Source organism: Nerophis ophidion, linkage group LG01 (assembly GCF_033978795.1).
Source record: "Nerophis ophidion isolate RoL-2023_Sa linkage group LG01, RoL_Noph_v1.0, whole genome shotgun sequence".
NCBI lineage: Eukaryota > Metazoa > Chordata > Actinopteri > Syngnathiformes > Syngnathidae > Nerophis > Nerophis ophidion.
Window position 1 is genome coordinate 56866779 of NC_084611.1, and position 24641 is coordinate 56891419.

The 24641-nt window shown below is 41.5% G+C and overlaps 1 protein-coding gene across 5 annotated transcripts in view; it reads right to left on the reverse strand.

Moving 5' to 3' along the window:
* LOC133557422 (VPS10 domain-containing receptor SorCS1) overlaps positions 1–24641 on the reverse strand; it is a 415482-nt gene that overhangs the window by 91413 nt on the left and 299428 nt on the right. For all 5 annotated transcript variants that reach the window (XR_009807768.1, XR_009807769.1, XM_061907883.1 and 2 more), the window contains exons 10-13: positions 16159–16305; positions 13292–13394; positions 6953–7029; positions 1–61 (exon numbers count right to left, since the gene is read on the reverse strand). The exon at positions 1–61 is cut by the window's left edge and continues 31 nt beyond it. Coding sequence is in view for 3 of the 5 variants with exons in the window: in XM_061907883.1 (XP_061763867.1) it covers positions 1–61; positions 6953–7029; positions 13292–13394; positions 16159–16305 (388 nt within the window). In the remaining 2 variants the exon portion in view is untranslated. The remainder of the gene's footprint in view (positions 62–6952; positions 7030–13291; positions 13395–16158; positions 16306–24641) is intronic.

The following is a 24641-nucleotide window of genomic DNA, read 5'->3' on the forward strand; positions in this document are numbered from 1 at the left end:
TTATTGCAACTAACGCTCCTCCCTGGTCGAGATACAGCACGGCGTATTCCTCCTTGAAGATCTTCAAGACCAAAACAAAAAAGACAGATAAAGTTAGAGTGCTCACTCTTGACTGAAGGTGTTTGTTGGATTATGCCGGGGGTCGGAAACATGGAAAAAGATGAAGAAAAAAACACGTTTTTGTTTTAATATATTTTCTGTAGGAGATCAAACATGACACAAACCTTCCAAATTGTTAGAAATCCCACGGTTTATGTTATCCATGCTTCACTGATGGGAGTATTTGGCCATCACCGTTTTTGTCCTACACATTTCAGCGATCCTTGAACTCATCAAATTTTTGTTTACGTGTACAACTTTCTCCGATGCTGTCACAGAAAAAAATAATTTCGTCCACCAAACGTTGTATGCTGTGCGAGAATGCACAAAGGTGAGCTTTGTTGAATTTATTAAATTGCTGGCATGCTTATCAGGCATATTTGGTCTATCCATGACTGCAAGCTAATCGATGCTAAAATGCTATTTAGGCAGGCTGTATGCACATATTAAAGTTAAATTTAAAGTACCAATGATTGTCACACACACACTAGGTGTGATGAAATTTGTCCTCTGCATTTGACCCAGGCCCCTTGATCACCCCCTGGGAAGCGAGGGAAGCAGTGGGCAGCAGTGGTGCCGTGCCCGGGAATCATTTATGGATATTTAACCCCTAATTCCAAGACCTTGATGATGAGTGCCAAGCAGGGAGGTAATGGGTCCCATTTTTATAGTCTTTGGTATGACTTGGCCGGGGCTTGAACTCACAACCTACCGATCTCAGGGCGGACACTCTAACCACTAGAGTACTGCATCATTATGCCTCGTTTGTAGGTATACTTGATTTCCTTTAATTATGTCCTCTGCGTATTTAATTTATATTTGCATGTCTCATGACACATTATTTGTATTTCTCATAGTTGTCTGTGTGCCATGTTGTTCCAGACCACAGCAAACGTTACCCAGCTTGCAAAGATTGTAATAAATCCATTAGAAAAAGACAGACTGCCGCTTCCTTTAACTTGGACACACACGTCTTTACTTTTGGGCATTCTAAAACAGTCATTTCCAGAAGTTATCTCATCCTGTGAGAAGCCTCCGTTTTACTAATGATTTTCAATGTTGCAAAAATGTATAGAATAATAAATAAAATACATTTCTGTCAGCGAATATTTGTGTCAGCCTTTGAGAGTAGGCTAATATAGCTATTATAGACATTTACATTATGTGTTGTCTTAATTAAAACTTAAATTAGGTTTTTAATTGTTTGCAGGTCCAGGCATATTTGTTTTTGTATTTCTGGTCCAATATGACTATTACACCATTTTGGGTTGCCAACCCCTGGATTATACAAACACTTTTGGTTATTTTTAAAAGAACAGTGATACATACCTCGACTTACAAAAAGGGTTTTGAGATATGAGCTGTCTCTCGGCTCATTATTATGCTTTAAATTTCCGTTACGAGCCTCCCTCCTGCTAGTCGCCGTAGAAAATGTCTCTGTAAGTCCTGATGGATCCGCCCAATTAAATATCCGATCTTACTAGTGCGCATCAAATTCCAAAACAGCAAATATTTGCAAAAAACAACAAAGTGTCTCAGTTTAATCGTTACGTATCTTGTCTTTACAGTCTATTCAATTAAATATAGGTTGAAAATGATTTGCAAATCATAGTATTATGTTTTTATTTACGATTTACACAAAGTGCCAATTTCATTGGTTTTGGGTTTTGTAATCTACTGATTACTGCTGGCAAAGACGTCGGCTCGTTAGGGAGACTTCTTTTCGCAGGCGCTGTCACATGAATCTGCTTCCCCAATCCAACGTGAGCACGAGTGACTTTGGACTGGACCTGGCAGTCACATAACTGCATTCAAATTAAAGTACACAGTAAAAAGTAACATGACGTCAGATGAGGCAATGTCAACATGTACCTTATAAACTAGGACATTTATATCGTGTGAGGCCATCTGTGACAGTGGAAATGTTCACACTTCAGCCTGCAAGAATTCCACTTGTAACAGTGGCGATGGTCAAAAGTGTTCAAATATGTACTTTTATGTTTACATTTCATTGATTAAATATGCGCTAGCATGCATTTAACTTTTGTTATGAATCATATAGAACAGGGGTCACCAATGCGGTGCCCGCGGGCACCAGGTAACCCGTAAGGACCAGATGATTAGCCCGCTGGCCTGTTCTAAAAATAGCTCAAATAGCAGCACTTACCAGTGAGCTGCCTCTATTTTTTAATTTGTATTTATTTACTAGCAAGCTGGTCTCGCTTTGTTCGACATTTTTAAATCTAAGAGGGACAAAAGTCTAATAGAATTTGAAAATCCAAGAAAATATTTTTAAGACTTGGTCTTCACTTGTTTAAATAAATTCATTCATCTTTTTACTTTGCTTCTTATAACTTTCAGGAAAAACAATTTCAGAGAAAAAATACAACCTTAGAAAATATTCATGGATTTTTCAAACACATATACCTTTTTACCTTTTAAACTCCTTTTTTGTTGTTGTAAAGAATATTAAATACATTTTAATTTAATTATTCATTTTAGCTCTAGTTTTTTCAACGAAGAAGATTTATGAAATCTTTCTTCAAACTTATGATTAAAATTCAAAACAATTATTTTGGCAAATCTAGAAAATCTTTAGAATCAAATGTAATTCTTATATCAAAGTGTTCTGAATTTCTTTTAAAATTTTTGTTCTAGAAAATTTAGAAGATATAATGATTTGTCTTTGTTAGAAATATAGCTTGGTCCAATTTGTTATATATTCTAACAAAATGCAGATTGGATTTTAACCTAATTAAAACATGTCATCAAAATTCTTCAATTAATCTTAATCAGGAAAAATTACTAATGATGATCCATAAATAATTGTTTTAAGTTTTTCAAAAAGATTCAAATCAGCTACAAAAAACCTTCCGTAAAGGAAAAAAAAATGTACGACGGAATGACAGACAGAAATACCCATTTTATTATATATATATATATATATATATATATATATATATATATATATATATATATATATATATATATATATATATATATATATATATATATATATATATATATATATTTATTTATTTATTTATTAAAGTTAAATTGAGCAAAGTGGCTATTTCTGTCAATTTTTTTAAGTGTGTATCAAACTGGTAGCCCTTCGCATTAATCAGTACCCAAGAAGTAGCTCTTGGATTCAAAAAGGTTGGTGACCCCTGATATAGAATATAATGTTTTGATGATGATGATAATTGGAAGATATCTTTGAGGCTAAATCCCTTTTTGATTAGCAGCAAAATTAGCAAATCAACGGTCAGGGAAATAGAAACGATCGCCAGAGCATTTTTCAAGTTTCATTCCGTTGTTCCGATTTGACATGTGAAGTGACAAATATAAGCACCTTTGTATATTTTGTCTTTGTACTCATGTTGAGAGTAGCTGAAAAAAAGCTTCCCCTACTTGAAAAACAGCAGTCACCACCGACTTCCAAAAAACATGTAGTGGCACACACACACACACGCACACACACACACACACACACACACACACACACACACACACACACACACACACACACACACACACACACACCGCAACTAATTTAGAAGTTATTCACCAATTACTTTATCTACTTGAGTATTTACTGAATACTAACTCAAGTCATTATTTCCATGACTACTTCTTAATAATAATAATAATAATAGATGCTATTTGTAAAAAAGCACTTTACGTTGATCAAACAACCTCAAAGTGCCACAGTGTGAAAAAAAATAGCAATAATAATAATAATAATAAAAATAGATCAAATATAAAACTAGAAACAGCCCAATAGCTAGAACCAGCAGGCATATCTATAAAAAGGCTTTTTTAAAAAGATGGGTTTTTAAGCCTTTTCTAAAAGCATCCATAATCTGAGGTGCCCTCAGGTGGTCAGGGAGCGCGTTCCACAGACTGGGAGCAGCGGAGCAGAAAGCCCGGTCTCCCATAGTTCATAGCTTTGTCGTTGGAGGTTGGAGGAGGCTAGCCTGTTTACTTCTTAGTTGATGCTAATTACTTTTAATTAACAGTAGTCTTAAAGGCCTACTGAAATTAGATGTTCTTATTCAAACGAGAATAGCAGGTCCATTTTATGTGTCATACTTGATCATTTCGCGATATTGCCATATTTTTGCTGAAAGGATTTAGTAGAGAACATTGACGATAAAGTTCGCAACTTTTGGTCACTAATAGAAAAGCCCTGCCTTTACCGGAAGTCGCAGACGATGACGTCACCAGTTGAGGGCTCCTCACATCCTCACATTGTTTTTAATGGGAGCCTCCAACAAAAAGAGCTATTCGGAAGAGAGAAAACGACAATTTCCCCATTAATTTGACCGAGGATGAAAAATTGGTGTTTGAGGATATTGATAGCGACGGACTATAAAAAACAAAACAAAAAAAAATCAAGTAAAAAAAAAAAAAGGTGATTGCATTGCATTGGGATGGTTTTTCAGATGTTTTTAGACACATTTACTGAGATAATTCTGGGAAATCCTGTTATCTTTCTATTGTGTTGCTAGTGTTTTAGTGATTTTAATAGTACCTGATAGTCCAAAGGGTGTGTCCACGGTTGTCTCGGGGCCACTGTCTGATGGAAGTCGACGGCAGCTATGGACGGCACAAGCTCAGCTGATCTCCGGTAAGTGGCGACTTTTTACCACAATTTTCTCACCGAAAACTGCTGGTTGACATTTGGTCGGGATCCATGTTCGCTTGACCGCTCTGATCCATAGGAAAGCGTCACCTCCGGGAATTTTAAACAAGGAATCGCAGTGTGTTTGTGTGGCTAAAGGCTAACGCTTCCCAACTCCATCTTTCTACTTTGACCTTTTCCATTATTAATTGAACAAATTGCAAAAGATTCAACAACACAGATGTCCAAAATACTGTGTAATTATGCCGTTAAAGCAGACGACTTTTAGCTGTGTGTGTGCGCAGCGCTAATATTTCCTTACAGTCCGTGACGTCACGCGTACACGTCATCATTCTGCTATGTTTTCAACAAGAAACTCTCTGGAAATTTAAAATTGCAATTTAGTAAACTAAAAAGGCCGTATCGGCATGTACTGCAATGTTAATATTTCATCATTGATATATAAACTATCAGACTGCGTGGTCGGTAGTAGTGGGTTTCAGTAGGCCTTTAATGTTGAATTACTCTAACCACCTCTGATTATGAATAGAATGTTAAACATAGAATAGATAAAAATAAAAATGCAGATCACATGCCTATGAGTAATACTTTACACCCATACCTCAATATCTCTCTCGTCTGCATATACTGTATTTAAGCTTTCCTGTCACTCCTTCCCACCGCCAGTTTGTCTTCATTATTCTCATTGAGGTGTTTTTACATGGCTTTGTCCTTTTCTTTTCACAATTGTGTACTTTTGCCAGATCTTTTTGTCGTTTTTTTTTATTTTTTTTAATTGCAAATAAACTTGTCTGACTTGATACCAGGAATCTGCTCGTGCAAATTGTGCACTGGACCTACTGGCCCACTGATCAAGAAGCTCCTTGGGTTTGGCATCCATTATGTGGGTACAGCAAGGCAAGTCCGCATCCCCAATTGCAACCTTGAAGATGATAAGAGCTTGAAGAAGAAAGGGAGGGGAACCTTCGACCACAGAGTGGAGGCCTACCACAACATCTCTGCTGTCAAATGGTTTGACAACAGGGCCGTCACACTTGTGTCATCCTTTGCTGGAACGGAACCTGTGCAGAAGATTCAACGCTGGGACAAAGCCAACAAGACCTACATTGAAGTTGAAAAGCCGTACATTGTGGGTAACTACAATCAGTACATGGGAGGTGTTGATTTGCTGGACTCATTCACTGCAAAATACAAGTTCCGCATCAAATCCTGCCGCTGGTACCTGTACATCTTCTGGCACACCATCACACTTGCTGCGGTCAACGCCTGGCTCTTCTACAAGCGTGACTGCCAAGCTCTCAAGGAGAAACCTGAGCTTAACCAGCGAAGGTTCCAAGCAAAGATGGCATCCGCTCTCATTCTGGTGGACACAGTCATCCAAAGAGAGGACGACCTTCAGGCAATGGCAGCCCAGTCACAAGCAGCCCAGTCACTGGCAAGAGACCATCCTCGGATCCAACCAGCACCCCATACAAGAAATCGTGTGGACACCTGCCACTGGATGTACGCCACGATCAGATTGGGCATTTATCCAAGAAGACAACGAGAGGCCGCTGCAGGCATTGCCCTACTGGGTACACCAACACACAATGCCACAAGTGTGAAGTGTGTCTCTGCTTCTCGGACAGCAAGAACTGTTTCCTGGACTTTTATTGCAAGTGAACATAGTCAGCACATGCATGCTGGTTGCCAGAAGAACAATGCAGAACTTGTATATACAGCATAGACCACCCTAGAAGTTTTTCATTGAGTCAAATAAAATTGACTGTTCATAAAAATGAGTTATGTTGTTATTATAATTATTATTTTACAGTGTTCTGAGTCAAGGTGATGAGCAATAAGCATTCAAATGAACCCAAAGTTGTTTGACTGAAGTGAAAACATGTGGAACATGTTCAGAAAATGAATACAAATGGATTATGGAAAATGTTGCTACACTTTTCACCCAACGTTGTATCGTTACAACGGTTCCATAAAACCTTTATCAAAATATGAAAAATTTGCCAACACTTCATTTTGATTCCCAAATGCCCCCTACAACACCATCTGACAGGTTGAATATTTTTTTTTTCATGTATTTCTATGTCCGGGTCTTACAGGGTTAATCATTTAAGACCACCCCCATCAACTTATAAATAAATATGCATTTTTAAAAGATAAAACATTCGTGAAATGTTACAGTGTAGAAATGCAAGATGCGCTTACCTGTCTCCATGTGTTGCCTGCATCCGAAGTGATGTAAACGCTGATATTGCGGTTGGTGAGCTCGGAACCAAAGGACCCTTTAGTAAAAGACAAATCAAGTACTTTATGTACAGTATACTGTATGTGCTTGCTTATGTAAACAAATCCAATTAACAACATATTTGACAAGACAACAGTCGTATGTAAAAGGTGGAGGTTGCTATTTAATGCAACACAAACAAGGTTATTTATGTAACCCATTGGGGATATTTGTCAAGACGTGGACTATGGTGTGGTTTGTTTTCCCGTGGTGCAAATCGACTGGACCGGACATGGCGTGAAGGTAATGAAATCTTTTAATCTTGATTCAAAAAAAGGTACAAACCAGAGGCGCTCACAGAGGAGGAACAAAAACTTGGCTCTGAAAACAAAAACTCTCACAATGGCAGAGGTATGAACAACCAAAACGAAAACACTTACTGTGACGTGAAAAGCATGAATCTATGGCAAGACGTGAGTAATCAGGTATCAAGAGTGTGGTGTCGCCAGGCTGAATGCCTGGCAACTACAGGCTTAAAAAGTGACGTGGTGATTGGCAACAGGTGCATGAGTCCAAGTGAATCAGGTGCGTGACATGGGGACAGGTGAAAACTAATGAGTTGGCATGGAAACAGAACAATGGAGTGAAAAAACAGGAACTAATGGAGTCTTGAAGTAATCAAACACAACTAAACAAAACATGATCACAAAGACATGACAATATTACATCTATTGTAAGGAAATCTTGTCCGACTAGAAGAAACTGAAAAGTACTTATAAAGCTGCAGCTAGAAATTCACTTCATTGTCATGTTCTGTGGTCATGTTTTGTATCTTCTGTTGGTTTTTGGACTCTTTTAGGTCCTGTTTGCGCGTACTGGTTTGTTTTGTCACCGTGACGACTCATTGGTTTCACCTGACTCATTTGGACTCATGCACCTGTCACTAATCAAGAATAGACTATTTAAGCCTGTAGTTGCCAGGTAGTCGGGCTGGCGACATTGATGTTGTTCATAGTTCATGCTGCCCTGCTCACGTCACTGTAAGTGTTTTTGTTTATGACCATAGTTCAGGCAGTATTTACGTTTTTGTTTCCTGCGCCAAGTTTTGTGCCTCCACTGTGAGCGCCTTTTGTTTTGACCCTTTTGCAGCTTTTGAGTTGAGATTAAATCGTGTTTTTACCTGTATTCCATGTCCAGTCAAGTTCGTTTGCATCCAGGGAAAACAATCCTCGCAGCAAGCTGCAAAGTAATTCACGTTCTGGCATTCATGATACCTTCTGCATGTTTCAGTTGTCTTGCATTCAATAAACTGACTAACCATATATTTATCATTCAAAACCCAAACCCAGTGAAGATGGCATGCTGTGTAATTCATAAATAAAAACAGAATACTATGATTAGCAAATCGTTTTCAACTTATATTCAATTGAATAGACTGCAAAGACAAGATATTTATTGTTTGAACTGAGAAACTTGTTTTTATTTTTTTTTGCAAATGATCATGGGGATAGGTTGATTGGCAACACTAAATTGGCCCTAGTGCGTGAATGTGAGTGTGAATGTTGTCTGTCTATCTGTGTTGGCCCTGTGATGAGGTGGCGACTTGTCCAGGGTGTATCCCGCCTTCCGCCCGATTGTAGCTGAGATAGGCGCCAGCGCCCCCCGTGACCCCAAAAGGGAATAAGCGGTAGAAAATGGATGGATGGATGGAATCATTAGTTTTGAATTTAATGGCAGCAACACATTGCAAAAAAAGCTGGCACAGGGGCATTTTTACCACTGTGTTACATGGCCTTTCCTTTTAACAACACTCAGTAAACGTTTGGGAACCGAGAAGACCAATTTTTTAATCTTTTCAGGTGGAATTCTTTCCAATTCAAGCTTGATGTACAGCTTAAGTTGTTCAACTGTCTCTGTTGTGGTATTTTAGGCTTCATATTGTGCCACACAATTTCAATGGGAGACAGGTCTGGACTACCAGCAGGCAATTCTAGTAACTGTACTCTTTTATTACAAAGCCACGCTGTCGTAACATGTGGCTTGGCATTAATTTGCTGATATAAGCAGGGGTGTCTATGATAACGTTGCTTGGATGGCAACATATGTTGGACCAAAACCTGTATGTACCTTTCAGCATTAATGATGCCTTCACATATGTGTAAGTGACCCATGCCTTAGGCACTAATAAACTCCCATACCATCACAGATGCTGGCTTTTGAACAATCCGGATGGTTCTTTTCCTCTTTGGTCCGGAGGACACAATGTCCACATCTTCAAAAATCAATTTGAAATGTGGACTCGGAAGACCGCAGGACACTTTTCCAGTTTGCATCAGTCCATCTTAGATGAGCTAGGGCCCAGAGAAGCCGGTGGCGTTTCTGGGTGTTGTTGATAAATGGCTTTTGTTTTGCATCGTAGAGGTTTAACTTGCACTGACAGATGTAGTGACAAACTGCAGTTACTGACAGTGGTTTTCTGAAGTGTTCATGGGCCCATGTGGTGATTACCTTTAAACACTGATGTCGCTTTTTGATGCAGTACCGCCTTAGGGATAAAAGGTCCGTAATATAATCCCTTCCGTGCAGTGATTGCTTCGGATTCTTGTAACCTTTTGATGATATTACGGACCGTAGATGGTGAATTCCCTAAATTCCTTGCAATAGCTTGTTGAGAAATGTTGTTCTTAAACTGTTCGACAATTTGCTCATGCATTTGTTCAGAAAGTGGTGACCCTTGCCCCGTCCTTGTTTGTGAATGGCCACGCATTTTATGGTAGCTGTTTTTAAACCCAATCATGGCACCCACATTTTCCCAATTAGCCTGTTCACCTGTGGGATGTTCCAAAAGAGTGTTTGATGAGCATTCCTCAACTCTCTCAGTCTTTTTTGCCACTTGTGCCAGCTTTTTTCTAAACATGTTGGAGGTATCAAATTCCAAATGAGCAAATATTTGCAAAAAATAACAGAGATTTCCAGTCCGAACGTTAAGTATCTTGTCTTTGCAGTCTATTCAATTGAATATAAGTTGAAAAGGATTTGCAAATCATTGTATTCTGTTTTTATTTACGATTTACACAACGTGCCAACTTCACTGGTTTTGGGTTTTGCACTTTTCACAACATACATGTGCTGTAATATTGTATTGTATCATGTCCACGCCCGTGTGTGATTTAATCAAGTCAGTATTCATACCAAAAAATTGACTGAAACATGTTCCACTGCTTTAAAGCATGCATGCATTTAGGTAGACATACTACTATTGACCATGTCACGTACCTTGACTCAAAAGCATTCAACCCTGTTGTAAATTATATGACTTTCTAAAATGTACACACTTTTAATAGATAAGCATTAACATTGATTAATTATGAGGTGGCGACTTGTCCAGGGTGTACCCCCGCCTTTCGCATGAATGCAGCTGGGATAGGCTCCAGCCACTCAACTACTCCAAGAAGGACAAGCAGTACAAAATGGATGGATTCAATTATTTTTGCTTGGTTTATGGTAAACTTTTGAAGTTTTAATCATTGCAAATAAATAGAATTGATAATTACATTACCTATCCTTTATAAAAGACTTCCAAACTAAAATACCGGTATGGGGTATCACAATCCAATATTGACATCGGATATCGCTTTGATATCAGCCCCCCCAATAAAACTAATATATGCTTGCATGTAAAATATCCTATATAAATGCAGATACAAGCAGTCCTTCAGCGAGTGGACAGCCAGTTAACATCTAAATATCCTCCATAACCACACAAAGTTGGTCTTTTCATAACAAAAAGGTAAACATGGTAGGCTGTCATAGGCTACCAGAAGCTAGCAGCTACACAACAACGAAGCAAACAATAGTACACCAAACTAGACAAAACGTAATAATGATTTTAACAATATTGCAGGCTAAGTTCTGAGTTCTTGGAGTGTGTATCCTGTATTAAAAACTGGTTTCATTGATTGAGACTTTTATTGGTAGATTGCACAGTACAGTACATATTCCGTACAATTGACCACTAAATGGTAACACCCGAATACGTTTTTCAACTTGTTTAAGTCGGGGTCCAAGTTTGTCAATTCATGGTTGTCCTCAAATTTCCTCCAGATAAATTCTAACAAAACGATAACTATGATAACTTTTTTCCCGATAAAAAGATCCCCCTGATCAAGAACTCCCTTGGTGCTCTTGGTGAATCTGTTAAAAGTAGCCTCAGAAACCTTGGGGTTGTGTATGATTAGTCCATGTCTTTGGAGGGTCCCTGTCGTCAACTGACCAGAAACTGTTTTAATCATCTCAGAAATATGTCTGCTGTCAAAATTGGATCTGGAAATGATCATTCACACGTTGATTTCATCTCGTATTGACTATTTTCAACAAGTCAACGCTTAAGAGACTTCAGACGGTACAGAATGACTTTTGACCGGCGCACCCAGAACAGCCCATATCATTGACTCCCAGTCAAATTCCGCATTGAGTTCAAAATTTTAGTCCTGACATTCTTTACGTTGCATGGTGGGGCTCCTCTGTACATCACTGACATGCTATGCCCCAACTCTTTAGGGTGCAGCCTCCGGTCTTCAGGCCAGAGTCTTCTAAAGATCTCCAAAAACTTGCTTTGGCATTCCAGGCTATAGCTCCCAGACTCTGGAACAACTCGCACCAGTCCCTCCGTGAGCTTGACTGTGTTGAAACTTTTAAGAAACATTTGAAAACTTCTCTTTTTCAGTAAAGCTTTCAGTTAATGCACCTTTTAACTATTATTTTTTTATCCATTTTGTATCCTTTTTACTAAAACAGAACACATGTCAATATAAACAGGTATCACACAACTATAGTTGCATTTTACTTACACATACATACACTATATTTCCAAATATATTTGGCCAAACACCCAAATGAGAAGAATCAAACACTTAGGCATGGAGACTGTTTCTACAAGAATGGGCTATTCTCAGTGATTTCAGGGTGGAACTGTCATAGGATGGCACCTGTGCAACAAATCCAGTCGTAAAATTTACATGATCCTAAATATTCCAAAGTCAACTTTATTATAAGAAAAGTGAAGAGTATGGGAACAACAGCAACTCAGCCACCAAGTGGTAGACCACGTGAACTGACGCATCGGTGTCAGCGGATGCTGAAGCGCATAGTGCAAATACTTTCTGCACAGTCAGTTGCTACAGAGATCCACCTTTCATGTGACCTTCCAATTAGCCACCGTAACCTAACCCCTAGTACACAGAGAGCTTCATGGAATGGGTTTCCATGGCCGATCAGCTGTGTCTAAGCCATACATCACCAGTCCAATGCGAAGCGTGGGATACAGTGGTGTAAGGCAAGTCACCACTGGACTCTAGAGCAGTGGAGACTCGTTCTCTGGAGTGATGAATCACTCTTTTCCATCTGGCAATCTGATGGACCAGTCTGGGTTTGGAGGTTGCCAGGAGAATGCTACATTTCGGACTGCATTGTGCCCAGTGTGAAATTTGGTGGAGGAGGAATTATGGTGTGTGTTTGTTTTTCAGGAGCTGGGCTTGGCCCCTTAGTTGCATCCATCCATCCATCCATTTTCTACCGCTTATTCCCTTTCGGGGTGGCGGGGGGTGCTGGCGCCTATCTCAGCTACAATCGGGCGGAAGGCAGGGTACACCCTGGACAAGTCGCCACCTCATCGCAGGGCCAACACAGATAGACAGACAACATTCACACTCACATTCACACACTAGGGCCAATTTAGTGTTGCCAATCAACCTACCCCCAGGTGCATGTCTTTGGAAATGGGAGGAAGCCGGAGTACCCGGAGGGAACCCACGCATTCACGGGGAGAACATGCAAACTCCACACAGAAAGATCCCGAGCCTGGATTTGAACCCAGGACTGCAGGAACTTCGTATTGTGAGGCCGACGCACTAACCCCTCTGCCACCGTGAAGCCCCCCTTAGTTGCAGTGAAAGGAAATTTGCATGCTCCGGGATACCAAAACATTTTGGACAATTTCATTGGATGGCACTTCAAATTCATATTTGAGTAAAGGCAGGTGGTGAATACTTTCGGCAATATAGTGTATTTCTAAGGCAGGAGTGAAAATAGCCAGTAACAAATGTGTCCGCATTGTTTTAACTTACTGCGTCCTGAGCTTAACCTGCTGAATTATTGTGGCCACTTGGTGTCACTAAAACAGTGAGAAAATGAAAAGCTGCATCGGGCCACCCTAAACTACTAACACTCCATATTTGTATGCAGCTTGGTGTTCTCTTGATTGCTGAACAAGAAATAAGAGAAAACAAACACGAAGAAATTATAAAATATTAATAACTCACCGGATGCCAGGATGATTCCTGGCGCCGAGTCCCGACTAGCGATGTTCCCAGATGTGTAGGGATTTGCAGAGACGTGAAGATGAAGGTGTAATGAACAATATGGCTGTAAAAAAAAAAAAACATAATAATAATATCAGTAGAAATGATCAAAACATCAAACCTTGCCAACAGACGTGCAAAAAACACCCAAATAATAGCTATTGTAACAGCTTGGTTGTACATCTCCCCGCTGCCATATGATTGATCACATATGCCAGACGCCTATTGGCTTGGCTTACTATTTGGTGTGATTTGGTTAACCTTTAATGACACAATTTCTCATTATAACCAAGCTAAATGTCATTGGGTAACTGTTAGCGGGTTATTAAAACTCCGACATTTCTTGACAAATTAATGCAGTGTGTAGGTAGAGGCCAAAGCACGCGACAGAATCCCAGATTGAAGAAAACAAATATCCATGTGTAAAAAGCTACCCCAGGGGCAATAAATATCAGGTTTATCATAGATTGGTTTGAATTAAATATTTAAGCAACAACCAGAAATAATTCTGACCCCCACACTGGTTATGTTCCCACCAGGCACATAACAAATTAGTCCTATCTCTTTAGGAAAGTGCATGATTACTATTCTCCTTCTAGGTATGAAAGACACCTGTCAAAGAAACATTCCCTTCCATTCCAGCTTCCTCACCACAATGGATGAGATTGTTAAGATTGTAGACCTGCACAAGACTGGAAGAACCCTGATGAAGACCATCAGCAATGAGAAAGAAACCAATTTAATAAGCAATAATTTGAAAATGGAAGAAATATAAGATAACAGTTAATCAGGCCCCCTGGAGATCCTTGCGAGATGTTTACTGGATAAGTCCACAGTTTCATCTGACCACATAACTTCCCTCCAGAGTGTCTTATCAGCCTTCCTGGTAAGGTCTATACAGGTGTACTGGAGAGGAGGCTACGCCGGATAGTCGAACCTCGGATTCAGGAGGAACAGTGTTGTGGAACTGTGGACCAACTCTATTGTCTCGGCAAGGTCCATGAGGGTGCATGGGAGTTTGCCCAACCAGTCTACATGTGCTTTTTGGATTTGGAGAACACATTCAACCATGTCCCCTGGGAAGTCCTGTGATGAGTGCTCAGAGAGTATGGGGTATCAGACTGTCTGATAGTGGCGGTCTGCTGCCTGAATGATCAGTGTCAGAGCTTGGTCCGCATTGCCGGCATTAAGTCGGACCTGTTTCCAGTGAATGTCGGACTCTGCCAAGACTGATCTTTGTCACCGATTCTGTTCATAACTTTTATGGACAGAATTTCTAGGCACAGTCAGGGCATTGTGGGGATCCTAACTGAATGAATATCATCCATGTCTTCTTCTTCTCAGCATTGCCCTTCACACTCAATTTCTCGGTTACCTTGGTGGGAAAAAACAAAGTTTTGTCGATCTCTAGCTACAGGGTGACGCTAGCAAGTCAGACTGAATGTTTTCGCTAGAATCTTAAGGTGTTTACTGTGACTAACTAGCAGTACGGAGAAAATCAGAAAATCTGCAGAGAATCCTCCCACCCCCACCAAAGACTGTTTTTACTGCTGGACTCTGGAAAGAGGTTCCGCAGCCTCTGTAGCAGAACCTGGAATTCTGTAACAGCTTCTTCCCGAAGGCCATAATATTCTTGAACGCATCATAATAATCATCAATCAATCAATGTTTACTTATATAGCCCTAAATCACTAGTGTCTCAAAGGGCTCTCAATTCCCCCCAAAAACGGATTAACTCGCTGGAATATAAAGACAATATAACATACATCCATAAAAGTGGATGCATTTGCAAAATTGCAATATATTTATCTGTATAGCAAATCTACTTATATCAGCAGCTTGTTTTACAAATGCAAACACTCTATACCGTATTGCTCTTTTATCCTGCACTACAGTGAGCTAAGGCAACACAATTTTGTTCTTATCTGTACTGTAAAGTTGAAATTTGAATGACAATAAAGGTGTTATGGTTCAAACACCTGCCATCTCTAATTCGGGCGCTCCTCTGCCTTTGCGCGGCCGCAGTCGCTCTGCAATCAACACACCTGATGCTGATGAGTCTCCTGCGTTCATAAGCCAGTGTGTCCTGCGTTCCAGTGCCAGAACGTAGCTATTTGCACTTGTGCAGTAAGCCTCACATGTGTCTCGGACGCTCTCTGTGTTTCCCCTCCGCAGTGGTGATTGTTGTCATCCAGCAACCCCTTCTTCATCCCCTGGCTTTCGAGCTGTGTGGCTCCTCTCCCTGGATCCCCTCCAGACTCCCTGCCGCCTTCCTGGATCTCGACCTCACGCCATTTCTCGGACCACGACACCTTGCTCCAGCCCCTGGACCTCTGAGCCTGCCTTGCCCTTTCTGGACTTCCGCACCGATCTCAACACGCACCTTCAACACTACCCGGTAACATACATTTGGTTTAATCCCACACTTTATATATAGCTATATATTTCAATAAACATGCTGCTAGGTATTGATGTCCCTTTCTCCATGCCGTCTCCTTTTCCCAGTGTATCATTACAAAAGGAAGTCAAAGTCTAAGTCTAAGTCTAAGAAGACGCGTAACCCGCAATTTAACAATTAACCAAGGGACAGATCGTATCCCCGAAGAACACTCGTAAACTAGAGGTCCCACCATAATAATGACATTGAAAGGCTTTTGCATTTCTGTGTGATGCCTGTTTTACTTTAATGAGAGGTCAGCTTGATGGACTGCGTCAATATGGCTGACCTTTCAAGTGCGCCGCTTTTGGAGTATTGACTGACGATGCGTTTTAAGCTGGATCATTCAGTTCCTGTCTCTCTTTGACATTAGGAATAAAAACTCACTCACGAGAATACAGCGGATGTTGTTGCCTCTCAGGTCTTTGTCGGGAGCCTGCAGTAACCTCCAGTCTCTGCCCCGGTTGTAGGTAATGTACGTCTTCACTTGCTTATGCGCCTTTCTATTGGCTAAGAACATCCCCTTTATTCCAGCCACCTGCCAAAATACAAACGACAAAACAGGGCTGATGTCACTTAGAAACACACTGGTAAAAAAAAGAAAAAAAAGAATGACAACTTAAAGTACAGAGATAATTCTATAACAACCGCTTATTTCCTTTGTAATCCCAACAAAACCAAATATCACAAACACTGAGTAGGACATGATTGAGTATCTCGGGAGGTGCGAATAAGCAATGTTTTCTAAATGAATCAGACGTCTTGCTGAAGGCCCTAAGGAGGAGCTTATGGATACCGAAGTGATTCAGAGGCAATGAAACTCCAATTTTAAAACTGGCACACATTGCAGTCTGCCCCAGAGGAATAATTTAGCATACCCTCTATTTCAGATGGTGACCCTAATCAAGACTGGGGGTTTGATTCCTTAGCCAGGACCAAAGATAGGCATGAGCAGCATACTGAGCTGCTTAATTATTTTGTTCATTGTTTTTTTTTTTTCTGTGGTGCAGATTAAATTACTATTATTATTAGGGACCGAAGTCCCTTTGGGATAGAGGACCCTTTTGAATTTCTAGCGTTTTATTATTATTCTTTATTATTATTCTTATACCGCCGCCTCTTTGAGCTGTAATTTGACCCCCTTAACATGCTTCAAAACTCACCTAATTGGACACACACATCAGGAATGGCGAAAATTGCGATATAATCAAAAAACAAAACCCCAAAACTCAAAATTCAGCTCTAACGCCCCCTAGCAAGAAAACACAAATAAAACTGCCCTGTAACTCCCAGTAGCAAAGTCATAGACACATGAAACAAAAACCTTTATGTAGGTCTTACTTAGACCTGTATTTCATAATGTGACAACACCCAGCTAAAATAAACATGAAGTTTGCAATTCCCCCTTCAATACAAAAGTTGTGTAAAAACAGTCACCTTTTTTCAAACACTATCTCGTCTGAGCGCGTTTGTTGTGTCGGCTTTTTTTTTTTTTTTTTTGTCCTGTCCAGCTTCTCAGGCAAATCATATAGTTGATGTAAATGCCCATATCGGCTGTTCAGATTTACTTTACAAAAGAGAAGTGTAAGATACTTCTCTTGTTGGCTTATTTGAATGTGACTTTATTAAATGTATTTATATTATCATTTGGTGCAGCCGGGCCGGAGCAGGAGGGGACAGAAAGAGAAAAAAAGGAAGACAGAGGGGGAAATTGTGGGGTTATGAGGGGGATTAGACGGAGAGACAAAAACAACAACAGCAAATACAACAATAACAACAACAACAATAGAACAACACCAGCACATACATAATACGTACAAATATGATCGTAAAAGTGATACCAAATAAGCAGTTAGTGAAATAAATAATATAGTAATGATAATGAGCATTTTTACACTAAAACTGGAGCAATACAAATACCAATAGAAAAAGCGCTATTGATCATGAACCAAACCAATAGATTACCTCTATTATCAACAATAAAGTTGTTCAAATGCAACGATACGTATACATAATGATAGCTAAAAAGATAATAAAATAAAAAATAGAAAAAATAAAAATAAAATAATAATAAAAAAAATAAAAAAGAAGAAGGAATACCGAAAGATGAAAGGGAAAAGAGAGAGGCAACCTATATTAATCTTGTAGATTGTTATAGTAAGAATGGTTTAAGCTCTGTCAATATGCTTTGTGTTACCCAGTTTACCCTAGGGCAACAGCATTGATATATGTTTGATGAAACATATAATTATTATGTAGAAAGCTGGAACGCAAATGGCGCACGACTAAACTTGAGGTTTACCATCAAGCATGGAGTGATGGTTTAATAACTTATAAACGCATGCTTACCTTAGCTAAAGCTAAATATTACTCAAATCTCAACCACCGTAATAAAAACGATCCTAAATTTTTGTTTAGTACGGTAGCATCGCTAACCCAACAAGGGACCCCTTCCAGTAGCTCAACCCACTCAGCTGATGACTTTATGCAATTCTTTAGTAAGAAAATTGAAGTCATTAGAAAGGAGATTAAAGACAATGCGTTCCAGCTACAACGGGGTTCTATTAACACTGATACGATGGTATATACGGCGGATACTGCCCTCCAAAATAGTTTCTCTCGTTTTGAGGAAATAACATTAGAGGAATTGTTACAACGTGTAAATGGAATAAAACAAACAACATGCTTACTTGACCCTCTTCCTGGGAAACTGATCAAGGAGCTCTTTGTATTATTAGGTCCATCAGTGCTAAATATTATAAACGTATCACCCTCCTCGGGCACTGTTCCCCTAGCATTCAAAAAAGCGGTTATTCATCCTCTTCTTAAAAGACCTAACCTCGATCCTGACCTCATGGTAAACTACCGACCGGTGTCTCACCTTCCCTTTATTTCAAAAATCCTTGAAAAAATTGTTGCGGAGCAGTTAAATGAACACTTAGCGTCTAACAATCTATGTGAAACCTTTCAATCCGGTTTCAGGGCAAATCACTCCACGGAGACAGCCCTCGCAAAAATGACTAATGATCTATTGCTAACGATGGATTCTGATGCGTCATCTATGTTGCTGCTCCTCGATCTTAGCGCTGCTTTCGATACCGTCGATCATAATATTTTATTAGAACGTATCAAAACACAAATTGGTATGTCAGACTTAGCCGTGTCTTGGTTTAACTCTAATCTTACTGATAGGATGCAGTGTGTCTCCCATAACAATCTGACCTCGGACTACGTTAAGGTAACGTGTGGAGTTCCCCAGGGTTCGGTCCTTGGCCCTGCACTCTTCAGCATCTACATGCTGCCGCTAGGTGACATCATACGCAAATACGGTATTAGCTTTCACTGTTATGCTGATGACACCCAACTCTACATGCCCCTAAAGCTGACCAACACGCCGGATTGTAGTCAGCTGGAGGCGTGTCTTAATGAAATTAAACAATGGATGTCCGCTAACTTTTTGCAACTCAACGCCAAAAAAACGGAAATGCTGATTATCGGTCCTGCTAGACACCAAACTCTATTTAATAATACAACTCTAACATTTGACAACCAAACAATTAAACAAGGCGACTCGGTAAAGAATCTGGGTATTATCTTCGACCCAACTCTCTCCTTTGAGGCACACATTAAAAGCGTTACTAAAACGGCCTTCTTTCATCTCCGTAATTTCGCTAAAATTCGCTCCATTCTGTCCACTAAAGACGCTGAGATCATTATCCATGCGTTTGTTACGTCTCGCCTCGACTACTGTAACGTATTATTTTCGGGTCTCCCCATGTCTAGCATTAAAAGATTACAGTTGGTACAAAATGCGGCTGCTAGACTTTTGACAAGAACAAGAAAGTTTGATCACATTATGCCTGTACTGGCTCACCTGCACTGGCTTCCTGTGCACTTAAGATGTGACTTTAAGGTTTTACTACTTACGTATAAAATACTACACGGTCTAGCTCCATCCTATCTTGCCGATTGTATTGTACCATATGTCCCGGCAAGAAATCTGCGTTCAAAGGACTCCGGCTTATTAGTGATTCCCAAAGCCCAAAAAAAGTCTGCGGGCTATAGAGCGTTTTCCGTTCGGGCTCCAGTACTCTGGAATACGCTCCCGGTAACAGTTCGCGATGCCACCTCAGTAGAAGCATTTAAGTCTCACCTTAAAATTCATTTGTATATTCTAGCCTTTAAATAGACTCCCATTTTTAGACCAGTTGATCTGCCGTTTCTTTTCTTTTTCTTCTATGTCCCACTCTCCCTTGTGGAGGGGGTCCGGTCCGATCCGGTGGCCATGTACTGCTCGCCTGTGTATCGGCTGGGGACATCTCTGCGCTGCGGATCCGCCTCCGCTTGGGATGGTTTCCTGCTGGCTCCGCTGTGAACGGGACTCTCGTTGCTGTGTTGGACCCGCTTTGGACTGGACTCTCGCGACTGTGTTGGATCCATTGTGGATTGAACTTTCACAGTATCATGTTAGACCCACTCGACATCCATTGCTTTCCTCCTCTCTAAGGTTCTCATAGTCATCATTGTCACCGACGTCCCACTGGGTGTGAGTTTTCCTTGCCCTTATGTGGGCCTACCGAGGATGTCGTGGTGGTTTGTGCAGCCCTTTGAGACACTAGTGATTTAGGGCTATATAAGTAAACATTGATTGATTGATTGATTGATGATTATGTGCATGAGTGTATGTATGAGTGTATGTATGTTGTGTTGGCTTTAAATAAGCACAGGAGAGAGATTGAACCCTTCTGATTAAAAGTTAATGAAATAGTTTTAATTACTGCTCCAGTTTGGATTTTATGAGCCCTCAAAGAACAGCTGTGCTGCTGCTGCTGTTCTGCTGCCGTCTCAAGATGGCGGATCCCTGTTCAGACAAAACTGCCTCTAACTCGCAGTAGGAATGTCAGAGACACATGAATCCATGTGTGTACTACTTTTTCTCTGTGTAATAATCCATCCATTCATCTTTTACTGCTTATCCCGGCTTGGGTCGTGGGGGCAGCAGCCCAATCGGTCCCGTCCATCGCTGCTTGCAGCTTTAATTATTATTACTATTTTTAAGTAAAACAACAATAATTTAAAATCAGGGTTCCAACATAGCACTGCATTTTTACCCCATTTTTAGATTAGTTTGGATCATATTTGTGATCATTTCAAGTATTAATTACACAAATATGATCTCAGTCTTAAAATCGGTGCAACCAAATTGTTTAAGCATTACATTTACATGCCTTAATAAAAAGAACAAACAAAAAAAACAAAAATATTAGAGATCCACATATTTATCAGCCACTGATCAGTATTAACCGATTTCCGTAGAACAAGTATGTGACCTGCCAATGCTGATTAATACCTTTCAATGAAGATCTCAACAACTACCATGAATTGATTAACGTGGACCCCGACTTAAACAAGTTGAAAACCGTATTCGGGTGTTACCATTTAGCGGTCAATTGTACGGCATATGTAATATACTGTGCAATCTAATAATACAAATTTCAATCAATCAATCAATCAATCAATCAATCAATCAATCAATCAATCAATCAATAAATCAATCTATCAATAAATCAATCAAAATGATCCCCTCTGACGGATACTTTATATTTGTTCCCCCGGCTGACAGACGCGGCTAGCAGTATGTCTGTACTATGTATGTCATACACAGTGTGGAGCCGCTCCCCTAAGTTGATAAGTACCACATCCATTGCGGAAAATAAACTCAATTTCTTCAAAGTATAGTTTTATCACTGGAAGATTGGAGGACTTTGCTAAACACGTTACACACCGAGTAAGAACAAGAAGGAGCGAATAAGAAGGCATGCTAATCACAGAGCTAGCTTTTAACAACGCAAGAAATAAGTACTTAGTAAAGATTAAGAAGTATAGATGGAAGCATGTTGCAGGAGAAAGTAGATTATCAAGAGTTGGATAAAGGATAACATAACGGCAACTGTTGGTGTGTAGCTGCCAGGCATAGAATGAAGGCGGACAGATCCATACATCAGGAGTGTCAATAACAAGGATAGTATCAGTATGTGTTCAACATTAGAGCGAGTAATACAATATTTTTCATTTTTGTTGTTTTTGTTATTGTTTTCAAATTCCCTGGACTTTGAGGGCAAAAACCAAAGGAATACAATGAGTAGTAGATAGTCGTGTGGTAACGATACTTCACGCCAAATTTCTTCCCCCCTACAAAAACCTTCCCCCCCATTTACTTCCGAGGTCATGATTAATACAGACGTTTTGTTAATGCTATGTTATAAAAATATAACGCTATATTACAAAAAATACAGACATTTTGTTAACGCTATTGTGACGCTTGTGTGGCATTGTAATGCCGGATTGGTTCTTCCGGGGATGCGTCGAAGCGATGAACACAACAAGGTAAGTTATAAATGGATTTATTAAATAAACAAATGGCTTAGCGTAAAAGCTAGCGAGAATATACATACAAAGATGAAGGTCGAGAGTCGTCACTGTTGCGCGTGGGCAAATTAGGATCCGAGACTGAACAAAGAAAAGAGGAAAGCTTATATAGGGAGAAATCAAGGAGAACCAGGTGTGTAGAAAACGAGGAGCAGGTGAAATCAATGTGAAACCATGGTAACGGACTAAACAGGAAGTAAGTGGGTCAGAAGAGAATGAAACAAAGATGGAAAAATAAACATGTGAAGATCTGAGTCACAGATCGCAACAGTATTCCCCCCCCCAAAAAGACAGATTCCAGATGTCTCAAAGAAAACAAAAACAAATAAGAAACAACTTGAACCCCCTCCCCAAAAACAGAGTCCACAAACGAAGGGAGGGCGGAGGGAGGCCACGGTGGAGGGTCGCCAAGTCGTGTGTCCCCGAATCCACCGAGGACAAGTCAAGTGGCGGCGGCGGATGGAACGCCGCTGCCGAAAAAGTTTTGGCGGGCGACCTCGAAAAGGCCACATTAGTGGCCGCATCGCAGGATGAGGTGCCCGGCGAGGCGGACGACCCGGGCACGGCCACATCCGTGGCCGACATGGAGGAGGGAGTGTCTGGCGAGGAGGATGACCTCGCAGAGGCCACGCCCGTGATCGACGTGGTGGACGACGCCTCAGCACCGAAATCCCAGCAGGCTTGGAAGCAGCAGACGAGGGTGCGGGGACTGCAGCCAAAGCAGGCCCGAGTGCAGCTGGCGAGGATGATGCGGGTGCTGCAGCCGAAGAAGGCGTCGGAGGCGGCCTGGGAGCCGCAGGAGTCGTCGGAGGCGGCCTGGGAGCCGCAGGAGTCGTCGGAGGCGGCCTGGGAGCCGCAGGAGTCGTCGGAGGCGGCCTGGGAGCCGCAGGAGTCGTCGGAGGCGGCCTGGGAGCCGCAGGAGTCGTGACTGGTGTGAGCTCCAGCCTCATCGTCGGCGCCGGTGTGGGCTCCAGCTTCTTCGTCGGCAGTGCTTGGCGGCGTGGAGCTGGTACCGGCGCTTGTCGAGGAGCTGGCACTGGAGTGGGCTCCAGCCCTGTCGACATAGGTGAAGGTTCCAGCCCCGTCGTCGACGCTGGTGTGGGCTCCAGCCCCGTCGTCGACGCTGGTGTGGGCTCCAGCCCCGTCGTCGGCGGTGCTTGGCGGCGCGGAGCTGGTACCGGCGCTTGGCGGCGTGGAGCTGGTACTGGAGTAGGCTCCAGCTCTGGAGCTGGTACTGGAGTGGGCTCTAGGCTAAAGTCTGTAACTGGTATGAGAACCAGTTCTGGGTCGGAGGCTGGTGTGAGAACCAGGTGGGAGTCTAGTGCTGGCTTGAGAACCAGGCTAGAAACATTTTCTGGTGTGAAAACCAGGCGAGAGTCTAATTCTGGCTTGAAAACCAGGCGAGAGTCATGTGCTGGTGTGAGAACCAGACTGGGAGCAGTGCAGAACACCGGTGGTGGAGGACGTGCTGGAGGTAATGACCTCGCGAGTCCGAACACCGGTGGAGGAGGTCTACAAGGCCGTTGAGACTTGGCCGGGGGAAAAACAGGTGGAGGAGGTCTACAAGGCCGTTGAGATTTGGCCGGGGGAAAATCAGGTAGCGGAGGTCTACAAGGCCGTTGAGACTTGGCCGGGGGAAAAACAGGTGGAGGAGGTCTACAAGGCCGTTGAGATTTAGAGGGTAGTATCTGTGCTACCTCCGTAGCACAGCTATAGGTCATAGCCCCTTCCTCCAGACGGGGATCCCAGACCCGTTCCCTATGGTCAGGGACTGACCTTAAGGGAGGGTGGTGGGAGGCTTGGAGGCGGGCCGACTCCTCCCCTTTAATTTGTCCAGAATTTCCTTTAGAAAAGGGAGGAAACACCTTGGACTTGGCCGGAGAATGAGGTTTTAAAGGAGGTGTAGGAGAAAAACTAGGTGACTGAGGTTGACTAGAATAATAAGAAAAAATATCCTGATAATTCTGTATCTTGTCATGAATGTTATTGATATTCAAAAAAGGTTGGGAATGAGAATTACTGTCCACAATATAAAAATCTTCTGAAAAAATGTCATCAACAGAGGCCGGTGTTGCGTCACCGGTGGGCGTTCCCCAATTGACGTCATCGCTTGTGTCAGAAAAAGTGTCATGGCAGCTTAAGGAATGATTTGAAAAAAAACAAGCAGGATTACCGGTAATGACGGGTGAATCCTGGACGGGGTGAAACTTGCTGTGTCCATGGGGAGGAATAAGTGGTGCTGGAACATTACTGCCGTGCGGGGGGCCTCTCCACTGGACCCCCCGCCTCTTCGGGGCAGCGCGAACGGCTTCGGAGGGGACTTCAGGCCCACAGTCAAGTCTTTCCTGCTCCCAAGCCACGAGCTCCAACCACAAACCCAAGTCGAAGGGTTCCTCCCGTGGTTTCGACGCGGAAAAACATTTTGATGCTCGGATCCTACTGTGA